Consider the following 15,074-nt stretch of genomic DNA (forward strand, 5'->3'; position numbering starts at 1 on the left):
TCAGAAGAGAGATAGAGCCTTCTGATCTTTAGAATACGTACTGTCCCAGATTCCTGAAGACGTCCCGAGCCACTAAAACTTCCATTCATCATAACTTGGTTCATTTTTATGCTAGAAAGTTCATCTTACCACCATTCGAACGCTCTCTTCAAGCTTAACACAATGAAATCCACTTCAGCACATAGAGTAGGCGGCACATATAGGTTACTTGGTGTCCTGTGGTGGAAGCCACCTCGGCAGATTTTTTGGAGGTTCTTACACGGCTTAATTTTAAAAAGCTAGCTCGGCAGCTAGGCGTATTATACGTAAAATCATGAGAGGAATCTAATGGTATCGGTTGCCGAGCAAGAAACTAACTCAGAAAAAGTTATTTTTTGGAGCAGAAAAAACCATACTTGCTAAATCCCGGCCCAGCCCGGGTAGGCCCTGGCTGCGGCCCGGGCCCGGGCTGGAGAAAAATTCTCCCGGCCCGGCTCGACCCGAAAACGAAAGGGTGGCGGCATTAGTAGTGTTCAAATGAAATCGTCTCGAAAAATTCTTCGAAATTTTTCGAAAAAATTTCTCGAAAAATTCCTCGAAAAATTTCGAGGAATTCCTCGAAGTCGTTTCGAAAGTACACACTGCTATAGGCTTAGACTACAACGTTGTTTTTTCCATAACTTCCGCCTAAGCCTATAATTAAAAACAAATATAGCAAATGATCTGTAGCAAATGAGCTAAAATAGCAAAAGATCTATAGCAAGTGATATTATAGCAAATGAGCTTTCAAAGCAAATGGGAAAATAGCAAATGATTCTATAGCAAGTGAGTATTTGCCAAATTTCAATGCTTCCAGGAATACGAAACATAATCGGATCCAGCGCTTCATGTATCGTTTGTCAGCGAACTCAATCCGAAAAGATTCGACTGTTCACATGGCCAAAATCCGAAGAGCTTCGTGTCCAATGGCTTCATTTCTTCCGACTACCATCTAGTGTGCTGAACTCTACTCATGAATCCTATATCTGCTGTTATCATTTCTCATCGGATGCTTTTATTATGGTAGATAGATTTATAAGATTCATCTCCATCATATAATTTGCAGATGGATGATAAAATCTGTTGGAAAAAGACGGCTCTTCCAAAATATCGCCATCGACGTCCCGGACTTTCTGAACCCTTTCCGTGGGAACCGTCAATGAAAATCAAGCTGAGTCAGGAAATAGCCACATCGGCGGGATACAGAATACGCTATCGAATGCCGTTCAATAAGCATAAAACGAGAAAAGTTCATGAGGTAGCCATTCTGACTCCTATTGCTCAACCCCATTTATACTACGAATTCCATTTCAATCGTTATGGATTAAATAACACCAAATTTTATGCTTGTCTAAGTTGCCGAAAAGCAAAAACCGAGAGTGGAATTCGAGACGTAATCCGGACGATTCATCTAGATGGATACAAGTTTTTGAGCAGTGGAGATCCATTCAATGGGCATCATTTTGCTTGTCGACCTCATAATGTTTATGATTCCAAGTAAGCCGCTTTGTAGATTATTCTCGAATGCTCATCACACTATTCAGATCGATGTGGCGTCCGGTTCCTGGCCAAAACGAGGACAACAATGCATACCAAGGAGTTGAATACATGGATACTGCTGGCGAGTCCTTGGAATGGAATTCCATGGTTCGTCCGGGAGAAGGAGGCGACGTGGCGACAAAAGATGAAGAACCACCAATCATTTTGTATGAGAACTTTGAGAATCCGATTTCAGAAGAAGTCATTGAGACGGTATTTATATAGGAGTTCATCGATACTAACGACTTCCTTTCAGGACTACGTTCTAGAAAGAGCCGCTACCGATCAGGTGGGATATCCACAAGATCCCCAAGAAGAAGAGGAAGAAGAAGAAGAACGGATTGCTCACAACAATCAGTCTCATCGAAAATCATTGTCACGAAAAGCGCGCATCAAGTGTCACCTGTGCATGAAATCTAACTTTTCATCTACTCAAAGTTTCGTGGCCCATTTACAAAAGCACATAATAGACGAGAAACCGTGCAAAAAGTGTGAAAAGCTAATTTCCTGCGATTCTCCATCGATTTGTATTCGAAGGAATTTGTGTGAAAAATGTTATTCCACCTAATATTTTTAAAATTTAGTTGTTTTTCCGACGAATAAATTTTCTTTGTTCAAATCTTAAATTAATCAAATACAAAAGTTATTCTACACAGTAAAGAGAGAGGAGGGGTTATGCTGTGACAGCTGGGAGATCTATCAAGTGGAAATGAGCAGATAGGGTCTTTTAGAGAGAATCTAGAATTAAAGTTAACAACAAGAATTGAGTCATGATAAAATATTCTAATCGCTGTCATCGTCCTCATCGTCCCCGGCAGCTCGCGCGACTCGTTTCGATGGTCCTTGCCCGAGTGTCTGGAGCAGACTGGTTTGTCGACCGTCGCAAGCAACAATTTTGAGTCTGAAAAAAATAATTTTAAAAGTAATAAATTAAAAAAAGAGCTACCCACTTCTCGATTGGCTCATCAAATGATCTTTGTGGGTCCTTCAAATTGACATTGTTGAGAATAAATGTCCAGACATTATCGCAATAACGGTAAGTGAGAAGTTGTGTGGCACAGAAGTTCATCTTCTCTTTGGGAAGTCTCGAAATCTGTTTGTTCATACTTTTGTCGAATTGCATCAACACTTTCGATACAAGCGACTTTGGAAGAAGACCATCGGCTTCCATGTCGTTTAGCGTCTGGTCCAGCGCTTGTCCCAGTGTTGTTCCTCGATAAAGAGCGTATGACGACATTTCTGAGTTAAAATAATTAGTTCAATTGAAAAAGATTTTCCAAAAAAGGTATTTAAACAGGAAGAATTGCCTGAGGAACAATGAAAAACACCGGGAAATCGGGTTCGAAAAAAAGGAAGAAAATTTATGTGGTATTTAGTGGCGAATTTTAGTATTTACGAGGGAGAGATACATCACAAGAGACCCATAAAAGAAGAATATTTATAAACGAAAACAGGTTTCAGTCCTTGATTTGAATCGGGAAGTAGGCGTTGACCGCGACGACGTGGCTCGAAGCTCCTTCCACTGTGAACATCTCCTCACATTTGGCAGCCATCTCTCTACGATTGGTGCGGCATCCGATAAGGCATTTACGAGCTGAAAATGTGATTTTGGATGTATTTTTAGTTGAAAAATTCCCGGAAGTCAAACTTACAACTGCATGTTTTGCATGGCCATTGGCATCCATCACACTTGGCGTCTAAGCAATCGCAGAGATCAATAACAGAAGTCTCTCCTCTCACTGTGCTTGATAGTTTTCCGTTAGCGTCATGGTGAAGGGCCTTCTCTTTGACTTCTTGCATTTGTTGTTGTTTTGACAGATTGACATGGTTTCTGCGAGCACGGTTTGTGTTATAGATATCCGATGTGTCTGGTTTCGCGATTTTGCCACCCGGGTTTTGGAACTGAAGACCTTCCAGCTCTCTCTGAGCCACTCTTCCCGGCCTGCGTCTAGAATTGTCCGGTGGAGTAGCCTCTCGAGCGATAGTTTCATACGGTTCCGGGTCCAGGTCATCGTAGCTTATTTCTTCTTCGTAATGAGCATGGTCGTCGTACACTTCCGTTTGCTTAGTAACCTAAAATATAACTTCAAATTATTTACGGAAAAAAAGCTAATTTGAATACCAACCTCTGTTTGCACAGAAATCCCAGCTATTTGGGCGAGCATCTCGTTGGCGTTCATGATTTGGATTGGAGTGAGATTTTGAAAATGTTTGAAATGCGGTTAATGAATGTTTATTGATTGTGGAGCTGAAATTGGTGAGCTAAAATGGAAAAAAACAGAACGACGAAACTGCGCGCGGTGTTTGCGAAAAGGGCTGCCGCGCCTTGCTTTTTGGTTGAACGCTGAGACCCCGCCTCCTCAAATGATTCATTACTCTGTTCTCGGTTCAAAATCAAGGAAATTTCAAGCATTCATCCAATGAAATCAGTAAATTTTCAGATGCTCCATCATGCTGAAGGTGGCATGAGTGTACCTGATCTACAAGAACTGATTGAGAGGCGGATTCCGGATCATAGAAATCAACTAGAAACAAGTTACTCGAACTTAGCCAATGTTGCAGCATATTTGAAAAATAATTATGTAACATCAAATGTAAGTAATGATCTCAATAATTCTTTGCAAATATTGAAATTTCAGAACCAGCAACATGCATTGGACGAGACAAAACAGTACGCAATTCAATCTCTGGCTAGTCTTGCATATCAGATCAACAAAATGGCAACGTAAGATATAATGTAATGGGTCAACTTCTATCTAATGGTTTTCAGGGATTTGAATGATATGCTTGCTCTACAAACAGACAAAATCGACTCGTTGGTAAATCAAGTGCAATATGTTAATCAAGTTGTGGACGTTCACAAAGAAAAGCTTGCCAGACGAGAAATCGGAGCTTTGACATGCAACAAAACTCTGTTCAAGCAACCGAAAATCATCGCTCCAGCTGTGCAAGAACCCAAAATCAGATATCAACGAACACCAATCGATTTCTCATGTCTTGATGGAATCGGGCATGGTGTCAGAATAGCCGAACCATCTCGCAGCGGAACCACCATATCCCGAGCGGCTTCAGCGATATCCTCCTCTAACCCATCTGCTCATAGCCAGCTGTATAATGATTCTCCTGCCTATGGAAGCTATGCTGGAGAACGAACCGCAACTCTTGGAAGAGCTTCAAGACCATACGCTCCCTCTATTGCCCCATCTGACTATCGGCTGCCACAGGTAACAGAATTTAAGGAAATTATATTTTTATAATCCGATTATTAAGATGACATCGGAGTCTCGAATGACTCGACAAATTAGCCACGGTTCGGAATTTGGCGAGCATATGAGTGGAGGAGGAAGCGGAAGTCAGCACGGATCATCCGACTACAATTCCATTTATCAGCAAGACAGATACGGAACAATACGAGCTGGAAATCGAACAGATGGAATGGCTGCGATTTCTGTTCCAAGACTTTCATCGGCCCAAAGTAGCACCGGTGGTCCTGAATCTCCTACATTCCCACTTCCACCACCTCAACTTTCTTCGTTGCACTACAATGGATACGTGGCGCCTGGAAGTGTAGTTCAGCAGCAGCAGCAACAACAACAGCAATATCAACAACAAATGCAACAGCAACAAAGTTACGGGACTATAAGGAAGCCTACAGTTACAAGAAATGACCTCCCACCACCACCGCCATCAATGTTGAATCCTTTGTCGAGTCAACTATCCACCCAAGATGATATGGATGACCTGCCACCACCTCCAGAATCCGTTGGAGGATCTTCAGCATACGGAGTTTTTAATAGGACGGAATCCTATACTTCAAGCCAACCGCCTAGTTTATTCGATACCAGTGCCGGTTGGATGCCAAATGAGTATCTAGAAAAAGGTTCGAACTTTTCGAAAAATATTTTTTTCCACTTCAATAAAAATTGCTTAAATTTCAGTACGGGTCCTTTACGACTACGACGCTCAGAAAGAAGACGAGTTGACACTTCGAGAAAATGCCATTGTGTACGTGCTAAAGAAAAATGACGACGACTGGTACGAAGGAGTGCTTGATGGTGTGACAGGCCTCTTCCCTGGAAACTACGTTGTCCCGATGTGAACATAAATTCTAACCCCTTCTCAATTCATTTATTCACCTTCATATTTATATTTTTATATACATTTTATTTATATATATTGCCTGCCATCTTTTTTGTACGTGCTTCTGCAAAGAATGAACGATTTACTTATGTGGATGGGGGATATATAGCTCTCGCGTCATGTTGTAATCATCAAGGAAGCATTGCTCTCCCCCGGTTTGCAAGCTAAAAATAGTAAAGACGGTGGCTATTTTGGAGTCGTCGACGCATTTCCTGAACGCGTTTTTTCTCTTTTCTTTCATTCATTGGGGCTCCATCTAATACTCCCCGTTTTTATGCATGTCGCGGACCCGGCTGGGCTAATTTTAAGTTTTTCATTGGCTCGTTTGGAGCAAAATTTCAAAAATACGATTTAATGTAGAAAATTCACTTTCTTCTCACAAAAGCGCAAAAATTTGGCTAAAAATTGGAAAAAAGGTTTCGAAAAGGGACAAAAAACTTTCAAAGTAATTCCGCTCAATAACCACGAGAGAACTTTTCGTCTGCGCCTTTGACATACTGTAGTTAAAAATTCCGAAAAATATATAATTTTGTAAAAATCGGAAAAAAAGGCTGGAATTTTAGGAATTCCGAACATCCCTAGAAAATATTGAACAAAAACAAATTTTTTCAATTGAGTTTATTAATATGTGCACCGTTTTTCCTGGCTTTGGTGAAAAAAAAAATTTCGGATTTTCCCTTCCCAGCCAATCAATTTTCACATCGAGCCGAGCCAAGCCGACATTTATCAAGCATTGAATACGTATTCCCTCCTTATTTTGGTTCTGCTCGGAGAGCACGCCTATTTAATGAGATTGCTCAGCCACATTCTTATATGTGAGCCTCTTCTCCGGTGGACGACTACTACTTCTATTTTCATATTTTTCAATAATTCATGTTCGCAGTGACGCCAAAAGGAAACAGGCAAAACCAAGTCCAAAAGGATTTTGCAAAGCGTGAGAACGAGATCTTGGTGGGCGGAAGAGAGGAGTCGAAAGGTCAGAACAGAGAAAAACGCCGGTGACCGTGGCCGAAGGTCTCAACAACCGTAACCTAAAAATATATCTAGAATTTTCTAGAATTTCTGATTTTTTTGAATTTCGGAAGAATTTTCTGAAATTCTGAATACCAGAATTTTCTGAATTTCTAAATTTCTGCATTTCTGCATTTCTGAATTTCTAGATTTCTGCATTTCTGCATTTCTGAATTTCTGAATTTCCGAATTCCCGAATTCCTGATTTTCTGAATTTTTGAATTCCTGAATTTCAGAATTTCTGAATTCCGAGTTTCGAATTTCAGGAAACCGGAATTTTTGAATTTCTGAATTTTCTGAATCGTTGAACCGTTGATTTTTTTTCTGATTTCCTGAACTTCTGAAAAACTTCTGAATTTTGTTTTCAAAACTTTTTCAACTGGAATTTTCCAGAATTTTCCATTCTGGTGACTCTAAAAAGTCCAAAAACAACAACAATTAGTCATCGTTTTCGGCTCAAATCCTCTCTTACTTTGAACAATGCGGTGGTGTTAGAAAGTACTTGAACTGTGATATGAGGTGGAAGATTTTTCTTTTCAATCAAACCACATCTTTTCTCTATTTTTCACCACCCCGTTCTTCTCCTCCTATGTCCTCTGTCCGTGACGTCGATACGCTCCTCTTCTTACGTCTTTGCCCGTGCCCTTGTTTCTCTGCGTCTCTCCAATGCTCCATCTCTCTCTCTGTGTCACCGACTACTGGCTCAACTTGTCTCTCTTCTCTATTTACATATTTCGTCAATCTTTTCTCTCTCTTTTCTCTCTTTTTCGTTATCCCTTCTTCCCTCCCAAAGTTACCCACACCCCGACGAAAAAAACCTTTTCTCTCGGAAATAGTATCCGAACGAGAGTCAAAAATAGAAAGAGACCGTCCGGAGTCCTGTCTATTCACCTGTGGTTCTTTTTTTCTATTTTTTCCTGCTACTTGTTTTCCCTGTCATCTGACCTGTTTTGAAATCGTGTCAGCCAATTTTCAATTTTCGAATATTGGAAAAATCCTTTTCCCGATCCTCTCGAGTTCTGAATTTCTGAATTTCTGAATTTTTGAATTTCTGAATTTCTGAATTTCTGAATTTCTGAATTTCTGAATTCCTAAATTCCTCAATTTCTCAATTTTCCAATTTCTGAATTTCCAAACTTTAGAATTTTTCTTATTTCTAGAAATTTTGGCTTCATGTGATGCTCACATGAAGATGTCTGAGCTTTAATAGAATGTCAACAGGTCGAAAAAAATTTGATTAGTTCTGGAAAAATCGAATCACATGATTTTCACATGTGGCCAGATTTTTTGCAAAATCTTGCAAAGCGTTTTTGCAAACTTTTCGGTTTGTTTTTTGAAATTTGGAAGTACCATAAAACCTGTAATAGAAAGGCTTTTTAATTTGAAATATTTACTTTAGTTCAATTTGATTCTATTTAATTTCAGAAAATACATCTTTTTTCAGTTGACAGATTTTTAATACCATGAACACTCTAATAGAAGGCCATCCAAACAGTCCACTTTGAGCTCAATTATCTCGATTCCTGTAAAATATATCAAAAATGTGTCAACTAATAAAATGTTTACCATAATATCAGAAATATTTTATTAGTTGACAAGATTTTGAAATCATTTACAGGAACCGAGATAATTGAGCTCAAACTTGACATATTGATTTGTGATCATCTTCTTATTCTCCGAAACTTTCAACAAACAAAACTTTGAAAAAAAAACTGTCTAGTTTGCATGTCTTTCCTCGTACATCAGTACGCAAATTAAAACAAAAAAAATTAAATAGGATTAACAGTGCCGATTCCCGATTCTTGAACTCTTAATGTGCCGGTCTACATTGAGCAAATTTTGTATGTCATTGAAAGAAATCTGACCTAAATGAAAAATCTGACCTAAATGAGAATTTCTGAATTTCTGAATTTCTGAATTTCTGAATTTCTGAATTTCTGAATTTCTGAATTTCTGAATTTCTGAATTTCTGAATTTCTGAATTTCTGAATTTCTGAATTTCTGAGTTTCTGAATTTCTGAATTTCTGAATTTCTAAATTTCTGAATTCTAAATTTCTGAATTTCTGAATTTCTGAATTTCTAAATTTCTGAATTTCTGAATTTCTGAATTTCTGAATTTCTGAATTTCCGAATTTCTGAATTTCCGAATTTCCAAACTTCTGATTTCCTGAAATTTCTGAATTTCTGAATTTCTGAGTTTCTGAATTTCTGAATTTCTGAATTTCTAAATTTCTGAATTTCTGAATTTCTGAATTTCTGAATTTCCGAATTTCTGAATTTCTAATTTTCCGAATTTCTGAATTTCTGAATTTCTAAATTTCTGAATTTCTAAATTTCTGAATTTCTGAATTTCTGAATTTCTGAATTTCTGAGTTTCTGAATTTCTGAATTTCTGAATTTCTAAATTTCTGAATTTCTGAATTTCTGAATTTCTGAATTTCCGAATTTCTGAATTTCTGAATTTCTGAATTTCTGAATTTCTGAATTTCTGGACTTTTTGGATTCTTGGAACTTCTAAGTTCCTAGAAAATGCGCAAAATTTCTAACTCTAAGCTTTCAAAACTTTCAAATACTGAATTTTCTGTTCGAATTTTCGAATTCTGATGGTCAATAGAAAAAAAAGGAAAAACTATGAAGAACAATTCGCTGAATTTTAAAACCAAATGAATAAAAAAACGGAAGAATTTGGACACTTTTATTCAACCATTTTGACGTCTTCTCTCCTTTTTTCCGGTTCTCCTTCGCGCCTTTCTTGCTGTTCATTGCTCAACCTATGAGCTCAAAGATGAATCTTTGGAATGTTTTTCTTGTTTTTTTTCGCATTTCTGTTTTTTCTGGTCTCTCTGGCCTCCTATCGGTTTTTATTGCATTTTTTTTCAGTGTTGACACACAAAATCCACCGGTATTCGGGAAGTAAAAAGTAGAAGAAGAAGAGGTTTAAAAAAGAAAAAAACTATTGAAATGAGCAAAAAGAACTGCGTCATGAGCTCTCTCTCTCTCTCTCTCTTCTCCCCTTTATGAGTACTCTCGAAAAAACAAAAATCCTTTTCTTTTCTTCTTTTTCTTGTAAAAAATAGAGAAAAGAAGAAGAAAAAAAAATCAAAGGTTCCTCTCACTTCAGAATGTTGTAAAGTTTACTCTCGTAAAAATTTTTTTTTTCTTTAAAAAAGTTTTTTCAAGGAAATTCCCTTTATATCCGATTTCAACTTCTAATCTTTGTGTTATTTTCACAAATTTTAAAAATTCTGAAAATCGGATTTTCGAGCGTCACGGATCATCTGAATCAATAAGGCTGCATCAAAGTTCGTCTGATATTTATATATAGGTGATTTTTGAAATTTAAAAAAAATTCAGAAGTTTGAAATTTCTGAAATCCGAAAATTCAGAAATTCAGAAAGTCAGAAATTCAGAAATTCGGAAATTTAGACTGTCAGTTTTGAGCTCAATTATCTCGATACCGAGATATATAAGCTCAACGTTGGCGCTTCAGGTAGGCTTCTATTAGAGGAAATACGGTATGCGGAACCTTCTTTCTTCCCGATTAAGAAGGTGTCGAATACAACACCACCTTGTGTCAAAACATATCCTTCTTCTCCACGTGGTCTCAAATTTCTTCTTCTTCTATTTTTGTCTCCATTTGCTCTTCTGTTCTCCTTCTTCTTCTTTTTCTCCTCAGAACTCCTCCACCCCTTCTTCTTCTTTTCTCACCTCCTTAGGTCCCAAAAACTCTCTCAAGAACTCTCTTTGACCAATTTCTTTTTCCAGTTGGGTGCTCACAGAGTTCAGAGACTCCTCTTCTGCGTACGAAACCTCATTCGATCCCGTTTCTTTTTTTCGTATCATATATTCAAATTTCTTCTCCTTTTTTCCTCTTCTTCTTCTTTTTTTCCTATTTGCATTTTCCCGGTTTGACCGCTGAAACTGCGTCAAAAGGAAAGAAAGGTGGGGTCAGAAGAGAGATAGGTTATGGAAATGTTTAGTTTTATTTGTCGTATTTTCAGCTTTATGACATGAATATAGTTTCCAAATATAGAGGAGAATGTTTGAACAGCGTCTAGAACATTCTAAAAATGGAAATCTATTTTCTGAAAATACCGTATTTCCTCCACTAGAAACCCACCATTACCGTCAACTATGAGCTCAATTATCTGGACTCCTGTGAAATATATAAAAAAAGTTGTCAACTGATAAGTTATTTATCATAATATCACCAATAATTTATCAATTGACAATTTTTTGATATCTTTCACAGGAATCGAAATAATTGAGCTCAAACTTCACAGTAGATTATTCGAATTTGGGAATTTTATCCCCAAATATTTTCCGAAAATTCAAAAATTCCTTGGATTTGAAGAACAAGGTTTCTTCTAAATTTTTTGAGTCTCGAATTCCAATTAATACCCCGGTCCCCTTAAGGGTTCTTTTCCTTCTTTTCATAATCCCAAGCCACGCCTTCTTCCGTTCCCCCATCTTCCAAAATCCACGTCACAATTCGCCATCGGCATCATCATCATCATCTTCGTCTTTTTCGACTGTTCCTCCTCGAAAAACCATCACGCTATACAAACAATGACATCATGGGGACAGTTTTTCTTCTCCGAAATACCGTCTAGTTTCTGCTGGTCGGGTTCTTTCGTTTTTTCCGCGCGGATCAGAAGAAGAGAACACAATTTGTTAGTATAATAGAAGCATAAACAGAAGGCGAATTACTCATTTTTCTAGATTTCACAATGTGCTTCTTCTTCTTTCTTTTTTCCAATTTCCGGTAAATTTCGAAACCTAGCATAATCGCATTATTCTGGAAACTAAATTTTTTTAATTTTGAAATTTTTCTAGAAATTTATTCATTATGATGTTTCTCTGTCCCTCACTTGAGAAATTCAAAAATTCCGAAATTCGGAAATTCAGAAATTCAGAAATTCAGAAATTCAGAAATTCTGAAATTCAGAAATTCCGAAATTCCGAAATTCGGAAATTCAGAAATTCAGAAATTCAGAAATTCAGAAATTCAGAAATTCAGAAATTGAGTTTTTCTAGAATTTCTTTATTATGATGTTTTTTCCGTTCTTGTTCCTCCTTCACCCGTGTCATCAGTCATTTTTGAGCCTCATAGAATTCAGAATTCCCCTGATGACGTTGGTAGACAACACACAAATCCCCCAAAAGGTATCGTTCTTCTTCTCTTTTTCTCTCTAATTCTCTCTTCTTTCTTTTTTCCATTTCATCGATTTTTATTCCATTCTGAATTTTACTGAATTTCGTTTCACACACCGTCATACTTGTTTTTGCGGGGGTTTTCAGAGATTCTCGAAAATCCCTGTGATTCTTTCTCGCGCTTTTTTCGAAATTGTGCCCTCCGGCAACCGATTTCCGTTAACGCCGCCCACGACAAAGAAGATAGAAAAAATGTTTTTATTCATTTCAGACGCCTTCTTATTCAGTTCATTTTCTTCCTTTTCACACAAAATATCAGCAAAAATGGTCGCTGATAACTCGGAAAAATCAACGAAATCTGTTGCCAATGGACAGTTGATCAGCACAGTTTCCAGCAAAGATGATCTCCCGAACGCTATCATTGTCACCCAATGTCCAGAAGACGTGAGTTTTTTGGTTTTTATATAACCCATCGAAAAAAAATAATTTTTTCAGGTATTCGATCACAAAGAAGACAAGGCAAACTTCAAAGCGCTATTCACACAAATCGAAAAAGACATCCATTTCGATTTCCTGCGGAGCTTCCGACGAGTCCGAGTAATCTTCTCGTGAGTCATTTTGAAAATCGCCCATTTCCGGAAAAACTCCAATTTTCAGCTCCCCTGAAAACGCCACCGCCGCCAAACTCATCGTTCAAGGGTTCTCTTTTAAGGGACACGAACTGAAAGCCTTCTTCGCTCAAAGGATCTACATGAGTGCCAATTCACAAATGCTCTCACCACCTCCACTTGAAAAACAGTTTTTGATTTCTCCACCATGCTCACCGCCAGTCGGATGGGAACAGACTAAAGATATGCCTCCAGTCGTGTGTAATTTCGATTTAATGGCTCGTTTGGCGTCATTTGCAATTGATGAGAAGTGAGATTTTGAGAAAATTGAAGTTTTAAGGATTATAACTTTTTTTCTGGAATTCCTTGTATTTAGACAAATCCTCTTTTTCTAATTAGCTGATTTCCAAATTTTCTTTCAAAAATATTCATTAATTCTCGAGTTAGAACCTATTTTTTAATGCTCATTTTCTCCCCAAATCTTGCGCTGGCGCGAAAAAGAAGTCGGCGGGCGCAGACTGTCGCACGGAAAATCAGCGAATCATTTTATAAAATCGCTGAAACAAAGAAAAGAGATAGAACGACTGTAAAATCGACATTTTTCCAGATACGAAGTTCACAACGGAGATGAATTGACTCCAACCATCGTCGTACATCCATGCGAGACTCCACTCGATATCCCATCTGCTCTTGAGATGCCTCGAACTCCACGTCCTTCATCTCCTGCTGATTCAGATGAATAATTTCTCAAATTTTCTTTTTTGTTCTTCTTCTCCTTCAGCTTTACAACATCTTCCTCATTCTATATTTTGTCGTCGTCGCACTCCTTCATCTTCTGAAAATCCGCAGAGCTTCTGCCGCGGGTAGATACTATGTCCGTCCCCCAACAACCACTTATTTTTGCCCATTATTTTGAAAACGTTCCCCATTTCTTTTGTAAATATATCAACTTTCCTTTTTATGGAATGGATTTTAACAAAAAAAATACATGAATTCAAATAAATTATTTGTCAAATAAAAATCTAAATATCTCAGAAAAAGCAAGCATTATACCCGATCCCAAAAAGATAAAACTATGTTAACAAAAAGAATAATTACTAAAATAATTTATATTTACACCATCATTGGGTCCTTTTTCGTTGCCACTGCATGATATCCCATTGCTCGTGCCACGAATATCCTTATCATATGGTCCCATGACGCTTTGTTCTTACTGTACAAGTTCAAATAAATCGCCAGCATCACAACGGATCCAGCATAGACATATTCAATCGTGAAGGGTTTTGAGAAGAGCAAAAATGATAAAATGATAGTGAGCGCTTTGCGAAGAGTTGTCACAGTAACCGCCACTAGAGCTCCAAAAACTTTAATATGGGTCAACACCACGTTGACTCCGAGGTATCCCAAAAATGAGAAGATCAGAGCGTATCCAAATGTTTTCCACGAGTTTTCGAGGAAGAATGGGATAGCGCTGAAGATTTCTCCGGAAAGAACGACGTAGGTGAAAATGAACACAGAGCCGATTCCATAGGAGTACAGTACCTGAAAAATGGAATTTAGCTGGTTATTTAGTTGATTAATACCCACCACTTCATTACTAGATCCTCCATATTTCTTCATATTCTTCTCTTGAATATTTCCGATCACAGCGTCTGCTAATAAAGCTCCACTGATCATGATATAGCCTCGAGAATCGAAGTTTGGGGACACTTTGTTATCAGCCAAAGTGAACATGATGATTCCTAATTTTTTTATTAAAAAAATTTATATTACGGTAAGATTCTTACCTAAACTCATAAGAATTGCTGCACTGATATCGATCCAACCGTAGCGTTTTCCTTGAATCAAAATACCGCCAATTAGAACTGGAATCAGTTTGCAGCATTTGAAAATTACTTGAGTTGGATAATTGAGATATCCGACTGAAGCGTTGGAAAGGCCCATTGTGGCAACTGTGAAGAATGCGATGACTCCGTAGATTCTCCATGGAATCATTCTCTTTGTATTATGCCATACGGCACATTCTGCATAACCACATCCACTATAAATCACGAATTGAATAAGTGTTAGTGTCCATCCGAATGGTTTCATTCCCGGAAGTTTGAATATTAATTCCTGAAGTTACAAATGTTTTGAACGGACCATCCTGTCGAAAACCTACTTGCATATACCCGTATCCTAAATACAAAATGAATATGGCTCCTGAAAGAAGCACAAATTGAAGCCATTTTGGTCTGGAAATCTGGAGATTTTGTAATTGCGACGTCTTCAACAATTCCTTACTTTCTAGCTATATTGAACCCTAGTAGATGAATCGGCTCAACGTCATCCTTGATATGACGCGGCAGCATAGACGAACTGCAATCAGAATGAATTTGTGCAACGGTCATTTGCAATAGGACGAAGGTGGGCAAATAGCGCGAGGGAAAAGCGAAACGAAGCGATATGGATCAGCATTACTGCCCATCCAATGAAAAGCCTGAATCTCTCTTACGCGCTACGATTTTCCGAAATGATATCGATTGTTTCAATGTTGGCATCAAACACAGTTTCGGAAAGTGGATACGGAAATCGACCAACTTCCAACGGAATAATTTTCCCAC

The 15,074-nt window shown here is 38.0% G+C and overlaps 6 protein-coding genes across 6 annotated transcripts in view; 3 read left to right on the forward strand and 3 right to left on the reverse strand.

Annotated features, from left to right (window-relative positions):
- The window catches only part of CBG08997, a gene marked incomplete at both ends in the record, with an annotated part of 3,463 nt that extends 1,338 nt beyond the window's left edge, over nucleotides 1-2,125 (forward strand). Inside the window, 4 exons of the mRNA XM_045243653.1 lie at nucleotides 836-1,041; nucleotides 1,085-1,515; nucleotides 1,563-1,770; nucleotides 1,814-2,125. Of these exons, the coding sequence (XP_045093922.1) occupies nucleotides 836-1,041; nucleotides 1,085-1,515; nucleotides 1,563-1,770; nucleotides 1,814-2,125 (1,157 nt within the window). The remainder of the gene's footprint in view (nucleotides 1-835; nucleotides 1,042-1,084; nucleotides 1,516-1,562; nucleotides 1,771-1,813) is intronic.
- A 215-nt stretch (nucleotides 2,126-2,340) lies between these two features.
- On the reverse strand, nucleotides 2,341-2,794 carry CBG08996 (the record flags this gene model as incomplete). Its single annotated transcript, XM_002641098.1, has 2 exons — nucleotides 2,341-2,458; nucleotides 2,508-2,794. The coding sequence occupies 2 exons, from the start codon at nucleotides 2,792-2,794 to the stop codon at nucleotides 2,341-2,343; spliced, it is 405 nt and encodes a 134-aa protein (XP_002641144.1).
- A 220-nt stretch (nucleotides 2,795-3,014) lies between these two features.
- Nucleotides 3,015-3,737, reverse strand: CBG08995 (the record flags this gene model as incomplete). Its single annotated transcript, XM_002641097.1, has 3 exons — nucleotides 3,015-3,151; nucleotides 3,210-3,630; nucleotides 3,684-3,737. The coding sequence occupies 3 exons, from the start codon at nucleotides 3,735-3,737 to the stop codon at nucleotides 3,015-3,017; spliced, it is 612 nt and encodes a 203-aa protein (XP_002641143.1).
- Nucleotides 3,738-3,998: 261 nt separating this feature from the next.
- Nucleotides 3,999-5,656, forward strand: Cbr-abi-1 (the record flags this gene model as incomplete). Its single annotated transcript, XM_002641096.1, has 5 exons — nucleotides 3,999-4,151; nucleotides 4,197-4,282; nucleotides 4,328-4,781; nucleotides 4,828-5,437; nucleotides 5,496-5,656. The coding sequence occupies 5 exons, from the start codon at nucleotides 3,999-4,001 to the stop codon at nucleotides 5,654-5,656; spliced, it is 1,464 nt and encodes a 487-aa protein (XP_002641142.1).
- Nucleotides 5,657-12,187: 6,531 nt separating this feature from the next.
- Cbr-rcn-1 lies at nucleotides 12,188-13,214 on the forward strand (the record flags this gene model as incomplete). Its single annotated transcript, XM_002641095.1, has 4 exons — nucleotides 12,188-12,307; nucleotides 12,359-12,471; nucleotides 12,521-12,781; nucleotides 13,079-13,214. 4 exons carry the CDS (start codon nucleotides 12,188-12,190, stop codon nucleotides 13,212-13,214), a joined length of 630 nt encoding a protein of 209 aa, XP_002641141.1.
- A 370-nt stretch (nucleotides 13,215-13,584) lies between these two features.
- Nucleotides 13,585-14,861, reverse strand: Cbr-pst-2 (the record flags this gene model as incomplete). The annotated part of the gene is made up of 5 exons (XM_002641094.1): nucleotides 13,585-14,013; nucleotides 14,059-14,213; nucleotides 14,259-14,586; nucleotides 14,633-14,705; nucleotides 14,755-14,861. 5 exons carry the CDS (start codon nucleotides 14,859-14,861, stop codon nucleotides 13,585-13,587), a joined length of 1,092 nt encoding a protein of 363 aa, XP_002641140.1.
- Nucleotides 14,862-15,074: the final 213 nt, after the last annotated feature.

The sequence above is a fragment of the Caenorhabditis briggsae genome (genome assembly GCF_000004555.2).
Source record: "Caenorhabditis briggsae complete genome, chrIII, whole genome shotgun sequence".
NCBI classification, from domain to species: domain Eukaryota; kingdom Metazoa; phylum Nematoda; class Chromadorea; order Rhabditida; family Rhabditidae; genus Caenorhabditis; species Caenorhabditis briggsae.